The sequence below is a fragment of the Narcine bancroftii genome, chromosome 1 (genome assembly GCF_036971445.1).
Source record: "Narcine bancroftii isolate sNarBan1 chromosome 1, sNarBan1.hap1, whole genome shotgun sequence".
Lineage (NCBI taxonomy): Eukaryota > Metazoa > Chordata > Chondrichthyes > Torpediniformes > Narcinidae > Narcine > Narcine bancroftii.
Genome location: NC_091469.1, coordinates 19034150 through 19054661, shown reverse-complemented (window position 1 = coordinate 19054661; position 20512 = coordinate 19034150). Strand labels below are relative to the sequence as shown.

The 20512-nt window shown below is 39.2% G+C and overlaps 2 protein-coding genes across 11 annotated transcripts in view; one reads left to right on the top strand and one right to left on the bottom strand.

Annotated features, from left to right (window-relative positions):
- LOC138755386 (leucine rich adaptor protein 1-like) overlaps nucleotides 1–20512 on the bottom strand; it is a 322011-nt gene that overhangs the window by 11088 nt on the left and 290411 nt on the right. The gene's annotated exons all lie outside the window — the stretch shown is intronic.
- The window catches only part of LOC138755360 (multiple PDZ domain protein), a 199200-nt gene that overhangs the window by 160036 nt on the left and 18652 nt on the right, over nucleotides 1–20512 (top strand). For all 10 annotated transcript variants that reach the window (XM_069921206.1, XM_069921259.1, XM_069921198.1 and 7 more), the window contains 5 exons: nucleotides 2725–2905; nucleotides 3068–3213; nucleotides 12139–12222; nucleotides 12992–13185; nucleotides 15384–15531. In XM_069921206.1, coding sequence (XP_069777307.1) covers nucleotides 2725–2905; nucleotides 3068–3213; nucleotides 12139–12222; nucleotides 12992–13185; nucleotides 15384–15531 — 753 coding nt within the window. The remainder of the gene's footprint in view (nucleotides 1–2724; nucleotides 2906–3067; nucleotides 3214–12138; nucleotides 12223–12991; nucleotides 13186–15383; nucleotides 15532–20512) is intronic.

Sequence of the window (20512 nt, the reverse complement as noted above, 5' to 3'; positions counted from 1 at the left end):
TGTGCCTTCATCATTGCTAGTGTTGCCACTTCAAGGAACTATGGACCTGAACACCAAACTCCAATTGTTCAACAGTGTTCCTTAATACCAGACTATTTTTAGAAATGTCATACCTTTAATTGTCTTCCCAAAATGCATCACCTCAGACTTGTCAGGATTTCTTTCTATCTGCTCTATATTCTGCAGTAGTCTTAGACAACTTTCCTTGATATCCACAACATTGATTTTTGTGTTATCTGCAAATGTACTAATCTTGCATTCACAGTCCATTTATATTATAAAGTTTTCAACATTGATCCCTTTGTTACACCACTTCATTTCCAAAGATAAGGTTGAGTATTGCTCCAGCTCTGTAAGACTAGATACAAACTGTCCTAAAAAATTCTTGGATGCACTTAACAAATTCCACCGCTCTAAGTCCCTTGGACAAAGTCAGTATTTGGAAAGTTAAAAACCCCACTGCTATAATCATATTGCTCTTACAATTTCTGCAGCTTTGTGATATATCAATTCCCACTGGTTATTGTAAAGCCTATAGTATATTACTAACATAATGTTTGCCTTTCACCCTCCCCCACGTTAATCTGAAGTTTTACCCTTATGGCCTCATTGGACAATGGTTCCAGGATATCTTGACAAAGTACTACCATTACATTTTCCTTCATCAGAAGTGGACTTGTACCCTTGCCTCTTTCGCATCTGACTCTGTCACGTTTGAAAATTACATCCCCCAGAATATTAAGATGCCAGTCCTGTCCTTCCCTCAATTATGTTTTCATGATTGCAAGAATATAATTTCAAATATTGATCCACATTCGAAGATCACCTGACTTCTTTGTGTTGAAGTACTTGCATTTGTGCCTACCAGGCCTCCCATGCTTCCTTACTGTCTTTATCTTCCCTGCCCATTGGACTTGCTTGATTTGTCTTTTATATGTGAGAATCCCTGGACCAAGACCACTCAGAGGGATCATTTGGGGAGCCACTCATTACCCAACTAAATAGTGAAAGAAGAACACCACCTCCCTGCCTGTCAATCTACCCCATCAAATCCTTCCTGCACCAAGAGTGGCAGAGAATGGCTGATTCAAGAAAGGGTTCACCAGCCACCTCAGAACCAATAGAAATGGTGGACAACCAAGTTGTCTCAACCCCAAGGTAAAGGGAGAGGATTCATTTCATAAAATGCATATGACCAAATAACTAAAGAAAGTTTCACAAGGTTTGTCAAAATACAGTGCCAGAAAATTGACTACACATTATTTTTTTTGTCAGATAAAGTAACACATTGTTGTGTTGGGAAAAGTATCACATTCAGAGGGTTCACAGAAAGACGAGTCTGGACATGTAAATTTAATTAACACATGGGGAGAATATTAAACAGTACTTGATTACTGTTTCACTTAAGACATTCACCTCATTCCTAGGTTGGACTCCTGATAGTAGTGAACCTATACTTGACATGCTCACACACTACAAACAGGGACTCTTACACACTCATGGTTCCCTGTACCAAAGTGGGTGTAGCTCTCTGCAAGTATTGATCTATCGCAGGACTACAGCTCCTCTTCAGTGTAGTGCACACCTTACTCGCAACACTTCCAGCAATATCAACAGTAATGACCTGGCATGGAGCGATGACTGGGGCTTGAACTATGAAGCAGAGAGAAAGAATGTTCTGTGCATTGATAATTTGTGCTTCTAGCCAATAATGACCCTGGGTGATTTAAATTAGCCAATGGTAAGGTGTGCACTAATGGGTGGCTGGAGTCCAACCTTGATGACAGGTGATGTGACTTCTGAATAAATTTCAGACAGGGAGGACACATGACTACCCGCAATACACACATTCCAGACAGGCAGAGAGTCCATGTTTCCTCACACACAACTTTTACACATTTATATCATTCAATAATGATGGCCACTTTTGTATATTTTGTAACTAGAGTCATTTCTGTTGGAACCATTCATTCCAAGTTACTATTCTGATGGGACTTAATTATCAAGACAAAAATTATGTTCAAGCACAATTTTGAGCCTACAGCACATTAAATGAATGTGCAAAAATTAACTGAGTGGACCATGGAGTATAAATGAACCATGGTTCTGGATAGCCTGTCTTATGTTACCTCTTTCATCCTTTATAAACATATATTCTCAGGATGATTAATCTTCTAAATTCTTTTGCAATGATCTTATTAATATAAATGTGTCATTTGCTGAATATGATCTTTCCTGTGAAACTGAATTATTTTTAGCATAAACATGTTTGGAATTCTATTTTAGCACACCATCCTGTATGTGGAAATGTTTTTCTATCTCAGAAGGATTATCCTTTTGGTTTCATTGAATTTGAACCGTGAAATTTTCAATTTATGAATCTATTCTAGTTACAAAATAGAATGAATAGCATTACGAGCTGGCAGACAGGGTTGACAAAGGCACTATCTGATCTATCCCACCCAATGATGGTGGGCAAGCAGTGCAGTCTGCTAAGGGGACAGTGGGTTGAGAATTTGGCAAGTTCATCAACCATTTCCAAGTAACATCCATTGGGATTGCAAAGAAGTATTGGCAGCCAAGTGAGGCGATCCAGCATAATCTTAGTTACCTTACATTTCAAATCCAAACCATTTATATTTCAAGAGTTTTAACAACAAATTATAGAACAGTTAATTTAGTTCTATTTGACTTGCTGTTATTTTTCTGGATTTTTTTTTCTAGGTTATAAGTTTGCTGAAGCAATCAAAGAATACAGTTAAACTGACCGTCAGTTCACATGATGTAAACTCTCAGCAGGCTCAGACACCACCTGCAATCACTACTTCAGTAGATTTTAAAAACATTCAGCCTTCTTCCATGCATAGCATTGCTGCCTCACCTGATCTGGATTGCAATAATAAGGGTAAATTGCAAATATCATTTGTACTGTGATTATTATCCAACTATTTGTGCATCTTTGATATCCTTCCTCTGCCCAGTAGCCATCAATTGTCTAGGTCTAAAGGCAAGAGTTCCCATTCTAAACCTGTCTTTTAACTTGCAAATCTTAACTTGTCATTCAAAGACTCAAGCAGATCTTCAACACCCACTTCATCGGCACTGGACATGGCATCTTGTTCAATTATCCCTGGACAAGAAACAACCATTGAAATCTCCAAAGGACGCACTGGACTTGGGCTTAGTATTGTTGGTGGAGCAGACACCTTACTGGTGAGTTCATTTGAGGAGTAAGCCCCCAAATCTCAACTATGTTATCGTGCAATTCATAAAGCTGTTCCATTGCATTCGTAAATGTGTTATTTGCTTTATCTGTAAGTGTATTTGCTTTCTTGGGAAGACAGTAAAGCGCGCTATTTTTCATTTAAAATTTCAACCATGCATTTTTAATAGTTCTATTCATACTGGCGTGTCATTTCAAGGTTAATTTAATGTATAGCTTATCAGTTACACGACAAAGGATGATTTCAAAAGTACAATGCAGAACAAAATTAAAAGATATGAATTTTAGTGGCTTAAAATATAAAGAATTGGGCTGACATATGATTTGCCATTTAGTGCAGTCACCCAAGTACAGCCTTTAAGATGATGTTTGTTCACGGATGATCCCTTGAATGCTGTAGAACTTATTTCTTTTGTCTGAAGTGGATGAAAAATTGAGCAAGTTCTGTTCTGTGCATGAAATTTTCTGCGTTTGGTGCACACTCTGAAAGAAAGCAAAATTGGGCGCAGAGATGTGACCCGGCCTCGATAGGATTAGTTATCCAAATATGCGACAGAGTTTTGAAGAAGAAACCTGAGGCTGGAACCTGGCTGACAGGGATTTTTGACTGCAGTACAAGTGGTCTTTTTTCAGGATTTTCTTCTACAGTAGGGGGCTGTACAATAGACTGCAGGCCCATGTGAAGAACGTACACCTGTGACTGAGGCTCATATCCTGACTTGATTGAGGATGGTGAGGATCTGATACCAGTGGGGTTTCATTCTGTACTCCAGTTTGCCCATGTAAAGTGATGACAATGATCGGTTTATGGTAAGATGGAACCCTTTGGTCAGGACTTGAAAGACTCCTGCTTCTATTGTCTCATGACTCGTTCTGTGAAGGTACACAGGTTTTCAACAAACCTTCTCTTGACTGCATGTCGCAAGATTTGGGAATTTTAGCTGGTCAACATTAAATCTACAGTGCTGGTTAAGTTTAAGGTGCAAAGCTCAATGTCATATTCAAATGACCTATCCACAAAATTCCTTCCTCCTATTTCTGTCAAAGCTGGAACTTTGAAGTTTGAGACTTTTCAAGTTTTGTCATCTTTTAATTCCCATCCACTAAGCTTGTGAGTTAAAATACACCTTTAAAAATCTGATTGAAAGATTTTTTTTTCTTGCACAATGACTGAAATGCAAAGTATATGGTGTGTCAATTGGTGCTTCAGATTCAACACAGTTAGTGTAGCGGTTAGTGCAACACTCTTCCAGCACCAGCAATCAGGACCAGGGTTTGAATCCCACAGTGTCTAAGGAGTTTTTGTATGTTCTCCCCTTGTCTGCCTGGGTTTTCCCTGGAGGCTCCCCTGGTATCTTCAAAACGTACCAGGGGTTGTAGGATAATTGGGTGGCACAGGCTCATGGGTTAAAATGGCCTGTTATCATGTTGTATGTTTAAATTTATAAGCCATTGTCATTGAGGTAGGGCGATGCATATCAATCCCGGACTTCAGTTGCAAAGCGCATCTTTTTTTTGAAAATTTTATTTATTGATCATAATAAATCATACAATAAAAATATGAATAAATGCATCATATTTTATCCATATAACCCCCCCCCCCAACCCTAACCCATCCACTCCTCCAAACCCCCCTCTAAACTACCCCAAAAGAAAGAAGAGAATAGAATAGAAGAGGAGATTGAATAATATAACAGCCTTCAATTATGCCATGGTTTGGGGCAACACCATCAATTTGTGGGAAAAAGATTACTACAAATTCAACCTCATATATTTCATATACAGGCTCCAGGTTTTAACAAAAGAATAATTATTACATAAATTATATGATATTTTTTCCAATGAAATACAAGATCTCATTTCCAAATCGGTCTCGTTTTTCCAAGTAATTGCCAAATATTTTCTAGCCACAGCTAAGGCCAATCTCAAAAATGCATTTTGAAACTTATCTAATTTTCATTCCAAACTCAATTTCTTAATATAACCCAGTAAAAAAAATACCATAGGATCAAGTGAAATTTTAAATTTGAATATAGCTTCTAAAAGTTCCTTAATTCTATTCCAAAGAGGTTTCACCATCTCACGTGACCAAGTAGAATGTAAAAAAGAACCAACTTGTATATGGCACCTAAAACATAAATCAGAAGAAATAAACTTATATTTCCTTGATTTCTCTGGGGTCAAGTACAACTGATGAAGAAAATTATAATAAACCAATCTATATCTTACATTTCCAATTTTAGTCATACTGTCCTCACATAAGATCATTCAATCATCCTGAAAAATAGATATGGACAAATCTTTTTCCCATTTTAATTTAGATTTATAAACATATGGCTTAAGCATTTTAGTCTGCAATAAAGCATACATCTCTGATATAAATCCTTTATTACCACAATCAGTAAGTAAGATTTCAAATTTAGATCATCGAGGTAACCGTAACATCCATCCAAAATTATCCAAAATTATGCTTTAACTTAATAATAAGAAAACAAAGTATTCAAAATTATTTCATATTTCTCTTTCATTCTTTGAAACAAAATAAAATATCCAGCTCCATAGCAATATTCTACCAATCTAATTCCTTTCTGTTCCCACAGTTTCAAAAGTTGATTATTAAATGTAAAAGGACAAAGCTTATTTTGAAACAAAGGAGTTTTAGTCAAAATTTTACTTTCAGTACCTATAATTTAATTCTTCTTACTCCATAATTCCATTAAATGTTTCAACACTGGTAAATTATAACTCTATAATAGCTGAGAATTCCATTTATAAATAAACTGATCCATCCTCTTCTCTTCAATCTGAAGCCACTTTCAGGTGTTCTGATAGAAGATTAGGCGCCTGCAGGCGCGGCTAGAGGAGTTCAGCTAGCACGTTTAGATGGCCACGGAATGGACGGCTTTCTGGCACCTCAAGGCGTGCCTGACAAACATCTCAGGCATGACTTGACTCCTGCTGCCGGTCTCTCGCCCCCACCCTCGCCTGCCCGACTCCTGCTGCCAGTCTCCCCCACCCTCACCCGCCCGACTCCCGCTGCTGGTCTTCCCCCCCCCACCCTCGCCCGCCCGATTCCTGCTGTCGGTTTCTCCCTCCCATCCTCGCCTGCCCGACTCCCACTGCTGGTCTATCCCCTCCCCCTCACCCGCCTGATTCCTGCTGCCGGTTTCTCCCTCCCACCCTTGCCCACCCAACTCCCGTTGCCGCTGCCAGTTCCCCACCCTCACCTGCCTGACTCCTGCTGCCAGTCTACCCCCTCCACCCTCACCCGCCATCTACCCCTCCACCCTCACCCGCCTGATTCCTGCTGCCAGTTTCTCCCTCCCACCCTCGCCCGCCTGACTCCTGTTGCCACTGCTGGTCTACCCCCTCCACCCTCACCCACCTGATTCCTGCTGTCGGTTTCTCCCTCGCCTGCCCGATTCCCGTTGGCGCTGCCAATTCCCCACCCTCGCCCACCCGAATCCTGTTGCCGCTGCCAGTTCTCCCCCCCCCCCACCCTCGCCCACCCAACTCCCACTGCCGGTCTCCCCCCCCCCACCCCCACCTTGCCTGCCTGACTCCCATTGCCGCTGCCAGTTCCCCCCGCCCACCCGACTCTCACTATCACTTTGGGGACGGGAGGAAGACAGGCAGCGGGAGAGGGTGCGAAATAAAATTTGAAGAAGTTTACTTTAGTCTGGCTTCCTTGTCTAAGAACTTGATGGCTGACAATGTTACCGCGACATCATCAGCCCGACCCCTGGCAGCCCGGCCGATTTCAGCTGCCACAATCGATACTCTGAGCATGATAGTTATACCTCTCGGAGAAGGGTTAGGTAAGTAACCCTCATGGCCGGCTTTTCCCGTTTCAGATGGCCACCCGAAAGCTGCACAGAAGAATTCTGTGTGGCTTTACAGTCGGGCTTTGTGGCCACCTGAAATGGGCTTTAGATAGTTCAATATTAGCCCATATCAAAAGTTTATCCATTTCAAACATCCTATTAATAAATTTCAACAGTCCTGATTCATTATAATTCTGAAAATTAGGAAATTGCAATCCTCCTAAAGCATACTTCAAAATTAGTTTCTGTAATGACGCCCTCACCATTTTACCTTTCCACAAAAATTTCCTCACTAGAGCATTCACATCTTTAGCAAAGTGCTTATTAAAAATAACTGAAGGCAGGATAGGGTAGAGGAATATAAATTTTATTGCATTTTGGGGGAGGGGGGGGAGGGTTTGAATAAGGGTGATGGTAGGGAGCCAGTACATCAAGATGACCATGAATGGCATGTTGTCAAATACTAGATCAAATTTCTGCAGGTGTACTGTGGAATGTATATTGAGTATTTGGATCATTGCCGGGATTGGAAATTTTAGTGCCCAGAAATGTGGCAAACTTCTCCAAGTGCAACATCTATGTGAAGCACTGCCTCAAGGAGGCAGCTGACATGGTAAAGCAATCCCATTACTCTGGTACAATCTCTTCTCCCTCCCACCTTCAGACAGAGGACTTGAAGTCTGCCACTGACCATTTAGTTGAAACACAATTTTTTTTCTTACGCCCATCAGGCTCTTACCGTAAACTTGCAGGACTCTAGAAACATCATGTTTTTTTTTCTGACAATAACTACAACTGTGAATATCTATCTATCCATTTATTTATTACTATCTTTTGATTGTCTTATGGTACATTGTAGTAATTAGATTTATATCATTGTTTTTGACGCAATTTGCTATTTATGTGGTTGCACTAAGTAAAGAATTCTGATTCATTTGTACACTGTACTTCCATATATGTCGATATACATACTTCATTTACCATAAATATTCATGTATAATGTGACAACCCCCCCCATTTTTGAGGGGAAAAAGGGGGAAAAATTTTTTGCATTATACTCAAATATTTACAGTAAGTCTGTGGAGATAAATTGCTAAGTTGCCATTCAAAATCATTGAAATTTGCAAATTTAAGCAATATTTTTACAAATTAAATACAAAGCCGTTGTAAATATATATTTGGCAAGCCAAGATACCTGACAAAGTTTCTTTGAATTTACTTTACAAACATGAGAGATCTATGGCATTAAATTTCTGTCAACTATGGTCTAGAACCTGACTTTTTAAAAAAACTTTATTTATTCGTTCAAAATATAGTTAATAAGTAACATATATAACAATAAACAAAGCATGAATGTTATATTTTATATAAATTAAAAAAAGTAAGAAAAAAAAGGAAAGAACCCCCCCCCCAGCTCTTTCAGCCAACTCTCCTAAGGAGAGCCATAAAGAAAAAAAGAAAAAAATAAAGAAAAGTAAAGCATACATATTAAAATCTAGTCAATATAAATCAAAATATAAATATTCTGAATATAACAACCACCTATAAAAAAAAACTATAGTTATCTGCGAAACGTATGTAATTTTTTTCCATTATTAAACAATATTTCATCTCATTATGCCAAAATTCTCAAATTTAATCATTTCAAGTAAAATCATATCTCTACCGAACACATGTTTTACCAAAGATCGAACTTGATAAAAATACGCTTACGCTGAATCGGACTGTTTATCCCCGAACATTAAAAGTAGCAAACTTCAACTTTGACATATCCACTAATATTACTAAAAACTAATAATATCAATATATAAAGACTCAGATCAACGTAAATAGGCCCTCCAATAGCAGAAATAGAAACCACAAATTAAAGTCTAAATAAAATGAAAATAAAAAAATTTTAAAAAACCCCAAAAAAAACTACCAAAAGGTAGTAATTCCTAAACAAAAGTTGGGTGTGGATCACCCACCAGTGGCTGATGACTAGTAGAACATAGAACAAATTTCTCCCTCCCCAGCAAAACAAAGAATAACAACAAGATATCATAATGACATCAAAAGAAAATAAAAATAAAAAAGTCCTTCTATTTATCCAAGAAATTCCAGAGTCGGCGACCCCGTTTCAAGGAAATGGACTCTTTCCATTCCCATATCTCCCATTTCTGCCGTTTCTTCCATTTCCAGAACTACCAGATTTTTCTTTAGGAGACAATGGTGGGCTAAGGGGACAAAGCTCTTACATCTGGCAACGAATCAGCAAAACTCATTGCTTCACACTCATTCTCAAAAAACCGAGATTGAAAGTCTCCACAAAGCACCTTCAACACTGCCAGATAGCAAAAAGTAGACTTATAACCTTTACGCCACAAAGCTTCTTTAACTGAATTAAATCAACGCTGATGCTGAATAACCTCTTGACTCAAATCAGGATAGAAAAAAACTCTACTATTCTGAATCATTAATGGAGCTTGTCGTTGTCTTGCGTTTTGCACTGCAAAACGAAGTATCGTTTCTCTGTCCAGATAGTTCAAACATTGAATTATCACGGGTCTCGGTGGTTGACCAGGCAGAGGTCTTCTTCTTAAGGCTCTATGAGCTCTTTCCAATACCAGACCTCCAGAGAAAAATTCATGTCCCAGTATTTGTGGAATCCATTCGGTAAAAAAACGAAGAGGATCTTGTCCTTCCATACCTTCTGGCAAACCAACAACCTTCACATTATTCCTCTACTTTGATTCTCCAAATAATCTACTTTCCTCTCTAACTCCCTCTCACGTTCTCGCAATTCTTTAACGGATTCTTCCACCTCCAACACTTTTTCTGTATTAGAAGCCACTTGTTGTTGACATTTCAAAAAAGCAGCCTGAAATTGTTTAAAATCCTCACAAGATGCTTCCACACGTATTTTAACTGTATCAAGTTCCAAACTGAACCTCTGAGACATTTCATTCAGCATAGGCTGAATGATAAGGCTTAGCTGTTTACATGTAATTCAGAAAAGCTCAGCCCTGCTTTCTCTTGCGTAGTGGCAGAACCAGGTAACTGCAGCTCCTGCTGCGTCTCAACAACAGGCAGTTTAACAATTTTACTGCGGGTCTGGACTCCCAGTGACAGCACCCCAACTTCCTCAGGGGGCCGACGCTGTTCTCCCCCCAACCTGTTGTTGCTTCAAAAACTCACAAAAAAGACCGAACTATTCAGATTGGAGTATATCCTGGGGTATTTCAAGCAATGGAGTCATCTTCTTGCGTGCCCCCTCCATTAAAGTCGGCAGGCTGCCAGAATCAGGATCCACATCGGGGGCACACGCACCTTCCTCCTGAAAACGGGTAATTCCAGCGATGTCCTTCTCCTGGTGAGTAGTAGTTATTTTTTTAGCTCCCACAGGCAATCTCTGTGGTTTAAGCTTGAAAGAAAGCAAACCTGAAGTTGTAGCAGACTGTTCAGGCTCTAAATCTTCAACACTCCGAAAATGTAGTTTCTTCTGTACTTGAGGTTTAATCTTTTTACCATTAATAGCCATAACAATTCCTTGATACTTTAAACTAAGTTTTAAAAAATTTAAACCTGAAAACAAAGTGTTAAAAGCGAGTTCTTAAATGTCTGGCCAGAGAGGTCGAGATTACACGACTAGACTCTACACCATCTTGCCACGCCCCCCGAACCTGACTTCAGAGAAATAATTTTTATGGATACTTCATTTTCTGAAATTATAATTATAAATTATAAATTAGGAGAATTTCAACAGAAATCAAATTCATAAATATTTGAGCAACCACATTTTTTGATTTCATCATTTTTCCATAGAAAAGGAATGCAATATAGATCTTTGGTTTCTGGGAGTTCATAAGATTGTTTGCATTAGTCTCATGGTTTGGTGAAGTTTAAATTCTTGTGCGCTGTTAATTCTGTGTCTACTGTTGATTGCTTTCTGCGATATTCAGGATGAGCAAAATTAATTTGTGCATCTTTTCAGGCATTCCAAAATCTTCTACTTTATGGCTCGACCTGTGGGATTCCTTCATGAGAACTACTTTGTGGTCACTGTTCTTTCCTCCAACACTGAATTAGTGCTATATTTGTATGTGTGTAAATTTAAAAATGAATTAAGTTTATAAGAACAGGATGGAGATGCACAATATGGCTGGCTGGAGAGGAGCTGCCTTGATTTTAAAAGTCAATTGACAAGGGCATTTCATCATTTGTTAGATAAAATGGCATTCCCAGGAAATCAGATCTGGTTATATTAGATCCATACTACTGTCAGACCACTGCTTCATCCAGAGGGCTTGGACTAGTGTAGACAACATTAGATAGAACACCTACCGACACCATAAGTGGGTTGAGAGTGAGTGCAAATACCTTTCATGTCCTGAGTGCTAAAAAGTTAAGTTACTATATTGTACCCTCATAACTTCACAAAGTGATTTATTTACTTTATTTTATTTAAATGTTAAAATGCTAAATGATTATTTAGGATTAAAATGCCATCATATTGCTTACTCCATACCCCCATCTTGCATAGTCTCATGACTATGTGCAATCAGGAGAACTTGAATCATTAAAATTTGTTGGACACTGAAAATTATTCTGAATAATTTTCACAAAGAAATAAATATTAGTCATGTTGCCACATTAATTGGAGAACAGTGATAGAAATGTCAATATATTGATAGGCAGGCTGGAAAGGCTCAAAACCATTAAATCTGCATCAAAAATAATTAACAAGAGGTAGAAAATAGTTGGGGGAGAAATTGGTAAGCTTAAAATTATAGTCTACATGTAAAATAAGAACATTTTGTATTTATAAATACATGAATAACATTGTCAAAAAGTCAAAGTTTTAAAGCAGCTTTTTATCAATAGCTAATTTATTATATTGATAGTCTGAGTTCATAACAGAGGTTTGTTATGACTGCACAAACGTTTCATAAAACTAGTGAATTGTAACAGTCTTTTGAATAGTATCGTTGCTCAATATGATGTTGTTTAAAGCACAAATGCCCTATTGTATATCTTAATATTTCTGATATGCATCTGGGAAAAACATTCAACTTGAGTTGAAAAAATGTTTAAATTATTCTTTGCTTCTAGGGTGCCATAATTATCCATGAAGTGTATGAAGAAGGAGCTGCGGCTAAAGATGGCAGATTGTGGGCTGGAGATCAAATACTGGAGGTAAAGCAAAGAATTTGGAACCCACATTACTGCTGATGGATAAAGCTTAGAAGCATTTTTGCCACTATTTCCCTTTATAATCGCTTGGACAGCATGCAGATGATGTTGTTTTGACTTAAAAGTCTGTTTTAAAAGTCACATTGAGTTTTTCATTGTTTATTAGAACTTTATGCATTAAGAACTTTGATAAAATAATTAAACTATACTTAAAATATTAATGCTTTCCAAAGAATGATAAAATATTACCTGAACTGTCTTAATTTTTGTCTTGTTCTGCACAGTACAAAAGCAAATTCAAAACTAAATTGTTTATCTCAATCATACAGAAAGAGACCTTGGCTTAAAGGCTGTTACTATGGAGACATACTTATGGAATTCATAAACAATATTCACTGGCTGTTTTCTCTGTCCAATGCAGCTATCATTTGGGCTTGAGATCCTTGTATCAACCCAATTAATTCGAGATCCTGCACATCTCGCATCCGTGGGACTGGCTCAGCATCAATTCTTAATCTGCTTAGTCCATGACCAAGCACATTTTGTGTGGCTATCACTGACTCAGTTTTGGTATTCAATATTTTCCTTTTGTGAAGTCCTTACTCAAAACCTCATGCTTTTGATAATGGGTGTGTGCAGTAACTTGGAGAAACCTCAGAAAATCTTCCACTTTGTTCAGTATCTTAACTTGATTGTGGCCTAAGTCAGAATTCCAAGGTGCAGAAATTTCTTACTATTCATAATGTAACATCAAGATCCGTTGCTTCCATAGGTTAATGGAATAGATTTGAGAGTTGCAACTCATGATGAGGCAATAAATGTTCTGAGACAAACTCCACAGAAAGTGCGGCTGACAGTATATAGAGATGAAGGTCATTATAAGGAAGAAGATATATACGACTTGCTCACTGTTGAACTGCAAAAAAGAACAGGAAAAGGACTTGGACTGAGCATTGTTGGAAAAAGGTATTAAATAATATTGCATTCACTGGACAATTTTAATTATGCATAGAGATCTTACACAATTTCTTAAAACCCTATATACTTACAGTATATTATTTGTTGCTGTTATTCAAAGATTGGCCATTTCAAATGGAAGGGGAGTAGATTTAAAACGGTTGTACAAGACATTGATGAGGTCACATTTGGAATAATGTGTGCTGTTCTAATGCCATTAAGCTGAAGAGTTTAAAAAAAATTATCAAGGATGTTATGGGACTGAAGGGCTTGAGTTAGAAGGAGACTGGACAGGAGCGCCAATTCTCCCTGAAGTGCAGGAGGCTCAGGGATTACTTTCTTTGGGAATAATAAAGTCATGGTGGATTTGATAAGGCAATTGATCATAGTCTTTTATGCAGATTAGAGGACACTATAACTAGAGGCCATGGATTTCACATACAGGTGAAAATTTTAGACAGACAGCAAACTGCCAGAGGAAGTGATAGAGGCAAGTTCAGTTACATTTAAAATATATTTAAATGTATCTTTTATGTAAGTACATGATAGGAAAGGTTTAGACATTATGGGACTGGCTCAGGTAGACATGGTGGTTGGCATGGACAAGACACATCCTGGTTCCCTGCTTTATAATTTTGACTTTACTTATGCAAATCTATTTAAGTAGCAGTTTTAAAGCTGAGAAGTGTGCTTTATTAGAGCATAAACAATGGTGTGGAATGCCAGGTCAAAGAACAAAATGCTTTTTGGATGACAGAAACCTAGTCAAAAGATGAGACTTAAGGAGGTCATTAAAGAATGAAAAACAGAGGTATGCATAAGTGAGTTCAAACATAGGCCCCTTAGGAGATATGCAAACAGTAGGAAGTTAGATGAAATTGTAAGACTTGAGATACGTAGAGATATCGATGGGGACACATTTTTGATGAATGGGGAATGTGTGGGACAAGACTAGCAGGTTTCAAAAGGGGGGAAAAAATGACATCCCTGCCTGAGCTGCTATAACAGACCTGGGAAGAGCATGGAACAGAATCACAGCACTCCTCTGCAGGGTCCAACACCCGATACTAATGCCGACAGGTCCATACAGGCTTTAAACAGCCTCTTAAAGGAGCCAATGGTGTTTTTATTTAAAACACTGCAACTGCGGGTCAGTGCTGACAGTGGCCTCAGGGATGCAGTGTTCCAGGTTAGCTGGGGACTGTTGCAAGGCACCAGAAACAGAGAGGAAGACACCCCCCACCCCCTCACTGAAAGGAAGCATAGGAGATGACTCTACAGGTTGGTGACCAAGACAGTAGACCAGCAATGGGCTCAGCAGCTGAAGGACCCACATAGGTTTTAGACAGTTGCCTATATATGGACCGTTGGAGACTTTTCATGGGAAACTGGTATCGAAATAGGATTCGAGAGAATGCTGAGGGTCAGAAGGCTGCCAAAGGGGCTTGGGCTCAGAACATTTCCTGATCATGTCAGAGGTCTTGATCAGGAGCTCAGGTTGGCAACATATAGATCAGGGTTTAGTGCAATTGCAGAGGATGCGGGAACACTGAAGGCGAATCAGAAGGCACTCAGTGACTAAAGGGACTCTGTTTTGCTTCTCTTTCTTTTACTGGAAGCGGTGGCAGGCAACACTAATGGTGACTCTTTGCGTACCTGACAGCAGACTAGAAATTTCATGTAACATTACATTTTCTGTTTTATTATATGAGAACAAAATAACCTTGAAAGCAGAAACTAGTATAGATCACTGTATATAGAAGTGAGAGTTGGCCCAAGCTGTAATGGGCACCAGAGTTTTTACATGGTGAAATATATTGCGGCAGAAATGCATTCAAGTAGTTAACAATGAGATGCTGGAAGGACTCAAGTCAGGCAGCATCAGTGGAGAGAAATGGACAGTCAATGTTTTAGGTCAAGAAGAATCAAGTCTGGAGATAACAAAACAGACATTGGTTTCAGTGCCAAGGGGGAAGGTGGATGTTACCTCAACTTCTGCACTGCATAAATTTAAATATTTTCTTGTCCATAATTAATGGAATCAAATAAACTTGTTGTGTTCCAGCTCTTCAGTGTTACATGACTGGAATATTTGTAATCAAATCCATATTATAAAATATAATCCTTCCTACTTTGAAAACTGACTGGCTTTCTCCCTTTGAGCAATGCTGCTTTTGTACTTCTTTAATGTGACTGCTTTTCCATAGGAATGACACTGGAGTTTTTGTGTCTGACATTGTGAAGGGGGGAATAGTGGATCTGGATGGAAAACTGGTGCAAGGAGACCAAATACTCTCTGTGAATGGAGAAGATGTCCGGAACTCAACCCAAGAGTCCGTTGCTGCGATGTTAAAGGTCTGATTAATACACAATTTATAGATTTTTAAAATCAAAGATTTGACCAATTTGACTGCAACATTTCAGTTGTGCAGAAATTACAACTGAAAATACCTACCTAATAATACTCTTTTACAAGCTTTCTAAAATTGAGAAATGGCTGGTCAATTATTTGCGAATACTTTTACAACCTATTACTTTTCAATGTATGTTTTTTTTTGTTCAGCTCAGTATCTTTCAACCTCCTGATGCACAGCTTAATTGTTCAGGATCATTTATTTCACACAGAGCCTTAAAGAGTGAGAAATGTATGTGAATTTCAATGCTCTTTTGACTATCTCTCAGTTCATTTTTTCTCTGGTTACTTAAATTACAAATAAACATTAACTTTGGTTCATCTCTTCATAAATGAGATGTAAAACTCAGGATGATTCACATACAATGTGTTAATAGCAACAAATGCTCATCTATAACATTGGTCTCCAGGACATTGGGGGAAATTTTAAATTGCAGGAGTATGTCTTATGACTGGGGATTTAAATTAGGCAAAACTGCAAGTAGCTCCAGGCAACAACTTGCCCTGTTTACTTTATTGAGCAATGAAAGCAATGTAGGGATATTATAAAAGAGATATTTGAAATCAGGGGAAAATGGCAATAAGTAATGAGTGCCCATCCTGCTTGAGTGAAGCATTTATTAATGTACTACAAAGGCATTGCATTCCTAGAAAAACATGTTTTCTATTTTTTTTGTCCCTATATAAAATTCTGTATGTCAAATCTTTTGGTAGTGCTTTAAGGTTACTTTGCACATTTTGGCAATATATGTATGTTCGGAAGTTAATGGACATGGATGAAGCTTATACGTTGGTGGATTGAACGTCCAAGAAAGATTAAGGTGACCAGCAGGAACTGTAAAACCAGCATCTGTATTGTTCACAGACATACAGCTCCACAAAAGAGAGCTGCAGCTTACAAGAGAACAAAATCAGTAAAGGACAAGATTTCAAGATATTCAAAAATTCGATTGTCACATCAGACATCCTGTGGTGGTATACACTAGTTTCAAACAGATCCACTTACAACTGGGTCTTCGGATCAGACTTAGCTCATAGCTACCAAAATTGTCACCAGCTTCAGCATTTTGCCCATGGCTTCTTCCAGAGCAATTTACCAAATTTTATAGTCTGTATGAAGGGCAATAGAATGGTTTGCTGGGCCTGTTAATTTGACTGTCATGGGATATGGGTTAGTATCAGATTAGTTGATACCCCAGGCTATCCACTAATCAGACAGGGAGCCCATTTGGTAGCACTGAGCAACTGTAAAGACTTCAATGTCAGGTGTGCCTTTGCAGAAAAATATTCATGATTCATTGCAAAATTCCATGTAGCTGTCATTGTGACCTCCTGTCCGTGGCAAACTTCTGTCCCTAATGTCTTTACATTTCAAAGTTGAGGATATGTTTTTAAATTATTTCATGAGATGTGCAACACTAACATGGTCAGAACTCATATCCATCTCTTAATTGCCTTAAATCATTGCAGTCTTACAGGAACTGAAGAGCACAAAATCAGTGGTGAAGACTATACAAAAATGCTCTTGGGAGGCAGAGAATGTTTTTGTGACTCTCTGGAGTTGGTGGACTGGGCCATCAGAGTTGGTGGCAGATCTGAATGAATATACTGCTGTGGTTACTGACATATTAAAAAAAATGTGTGGACAACTGTATCCCCATGAAGTCTATCTGGCAGTATCCTAACCAGAAGCCTTGGATGAGCCACGAGTTCTGCAAAATGTTGAAGCCCAAATTTGCGGTTTTCAGATCAGGAGATTCAGAAAGACCAGGTACAAGCACTGGAAAGGTATTGCTAACACAAAAGGACAATTAATGACCAAACTGGAGTCTCAGACATTCAACAGCTGTGACAGGACTTGCATGGCATACTTCCTATAAGAAACAAGGCAGTATCATTGACAATGTGACAGATTATATTTTATATTATGTATAGATATGTTTTTAAGGAGATAAATTGTTGCAGTTTTTTTAGTTTAGGTCCCATACAGATACAAACACCTCAAAACAGATCTCATTTAAAATGCCAGAGCTCTGCTTAAGCCGGACAGTCCAGGCTCCGGGAGCTGTCACATTTGTGGCCAGAAATGTGAAGTTAATAAAACATTAAACACAAGTTTTATCAGGTAAACTTCTCCGAGTCTTTATTCCCCAGTTTCCTTTGTTCTCCTGCTTGTGCTCTTATCTCTCTCTCATACCACGTGACTTCTGGTACATCTCATACATATTCATTATCATGACATCCCTCCTTTAATCAGAAATAAACTTTACCTTCACTTACCAATATCCCTCGGAAACATACAAACATCGTAACTAATGGTAATACTATAACTCAACTACATAAAATTTACTTCCTACAGCACTCATACATGCACTTTATGATATAAGATTAAAATACTGTCCCAAAGTTCTTATTAAAACTATGGCACAAAGTCTTCGTATCGTTTGGGCCCTTTCCGGTTTCGTCTCGGCCTGCCTGCGATATTGTCATCGCTTCTCGGTTGTTCACTCTCAGCGTCAGAAATACTGCTCGCCACGGCTTCGGGTGTTTCTGGCGCTCTAGTCACTTCATCAGGAGTGCTGGTAACTGCCTCTGGAACATCATCAGGTCTCTCAGTTTCAGCATCTCGTATTGGCCTTTCAACCTCTTCGCTCGATGCATCTCTGGACTGGTACCTTTTTACACTTGATACATTTCTCTTATACAGGACTCCAGTCGGAGACTTGACTGTCAACATACTGCCACTTCTGGATACGATAGTATAGGGTTGATGGTAATAAGGTGTGTCTAGCTTACCACCAGTTTCATGCCTCACTAGAACATTATCTCCTGGCATGATGTCTGAGTACTTGGCTCCACGTTTCGAATCTGTGTACAGCTTTGCTGCACCTTTCTTTTCAGCATCGTGGTCCCTCCTGGTCATCTCGGATTTCCTTTATTTCTGGCATTTTTGTACGGATTTTTCTCCCAAAAAATGCTTCTGCAGGACTTTTTCCAGTGGTTCCATGAGGCGTTGCTCGATAGACAGCCACATAAGATAGCAATGCTTCTCGCCAATTTTGTCCTTCAGCGTGTGCAATCCTCATTCGTTTTTCAATGGACTGATTTTGTCTCTCTACTTCTCTGTTGGCTTGTGGCCATTTCGGAGTTACTTTATGATGGTGGATACCTGTGGTCCTCATGTATTCCGCAAATGTCTCTGAAATGAATTGTGGACCGTTGTCAGAGTATAATGTAACAGGTAATCCATATCTTGCGAATATCTCTGCTAATGCTTGTATTGTTTTTTCAGTGGTTGTGGACTTCAACACCACGTACTCATAGTATCTGCTGTAGTAATCTATCACTACCATAATTGATTCACCCGTCGGTAAAGGTCCAAGAAAATCAACAGCTACGTCGATCCATGGTCCTGTCGGGAGTTGCGTACTCCTGATCGGTTCTGGCGGATTACTCCTACTTGTGATTTGACATCCATGACAAGTTTTAACAAATTTCTCTGCGTCTTTATCACAACCTGGCCACCATACCTTGGTTCTGAGGTTTTGCTTGGTACCAACAATACCAAGGTGTCCTTCATGCGCTAAGGATACGATCTTCGGTCTCAATCTTTGCGTTATCACCAATCGGCAACCTCTTAATACACACTGTCCGATGCAACAAAGTTCGTCTCTAATGGGAATGTAAGCCTTGTGAGTACACTTGTCCCATTGTCCACTCTGTATGCATTCTCTTACTTCCATGAGTTCTGGATCACGTTCGGATTCTCTCTCGACTTCCTTCGTAGTCACAGCTTTCGGTGTCGACTTAATAGCTACGAAGCGTACAAAGCTCTCTGTTTCTGTTCCCAATTCTGACTTGGATTGTGGACCACCATCCTTCACCAATCTGGACAGCGGATCTGCAATGTTTGTTTTCCCTGCAATGTGGATTACTTTATATTTGTAGGGTTGTAGTCTGAGTACCCATCTCTCTATTCTGGCACATGGTTTGGATCTAGGTGCATAGATCACCTCTAATGGCTTATGATCTGTGATGAGTTCAAATTCAATGTCATATAAATATGCATGGAACCTCTCACAGGCCCATACAAGTCTGAGTGCTTCTTTCTCTGTCTGAGAGTATCTTTTCTCCACATCTGATAACGATCTGCTGGCATAGGCAATGATTCTTGGTCCTCCATCATGCATCTGGACTAACACGGCTCCTAAACCAACCGGGCTGGCATCCGCTATGACTTTGGTTGATGCCGCCGGATCGTAATATCCAAGAGTTTTTGCATCTGTCAGGCTTTGCTTCAGCGCTGTGAACGCTTTCTTCTGCTCAGATCCAAAATGAAATGGTACTCCTTTCCTGGTTAGTTTCCTTAGTGGTTCTGCCACTGTAGCGAAATTAGGAATGAACTTTGCACAAAAATTAACCAATCCCAGGAAACTCCTCACCTCTGTTGCGTTCTGAGGTGCACGTGCCTCTGCAATAGCTTTCACCTTGGCCTCTGCAGGGTTTAGTCCTTCCTGTGTAAGTCTGTGTCCCATGAAGTCCATTTCTGACACACCGAACTGGCACTTGTTTCCATTCACGGTAAGGCCTGCCTCCTGTAGTCTAGATAGTACACGCCTCAACCGTTTGTCATGCTCTTCCTTCGTTGGTGCATGGACTATGATGTCGTCAGAAATGTTGGCAACTCCAGGAATGCCTTGAATCACTCGATGGATTTCATACTGGTAGATCTCCGAAGCTGCATTAATTCCAAATGATAGTCTCTTGTAACGAAACAATCCACAGTGAGTCACAAATGTTGTCACATCTCGGGAACCTGGATCCAGCTCTAATTGATGATAGCCCCATTTCAGATCAATTTTTGAGAATACCTTGCTGGTAGTTAGTTCTTGAAGTATTTCCTCCACTGTTGGTATAGGGTGT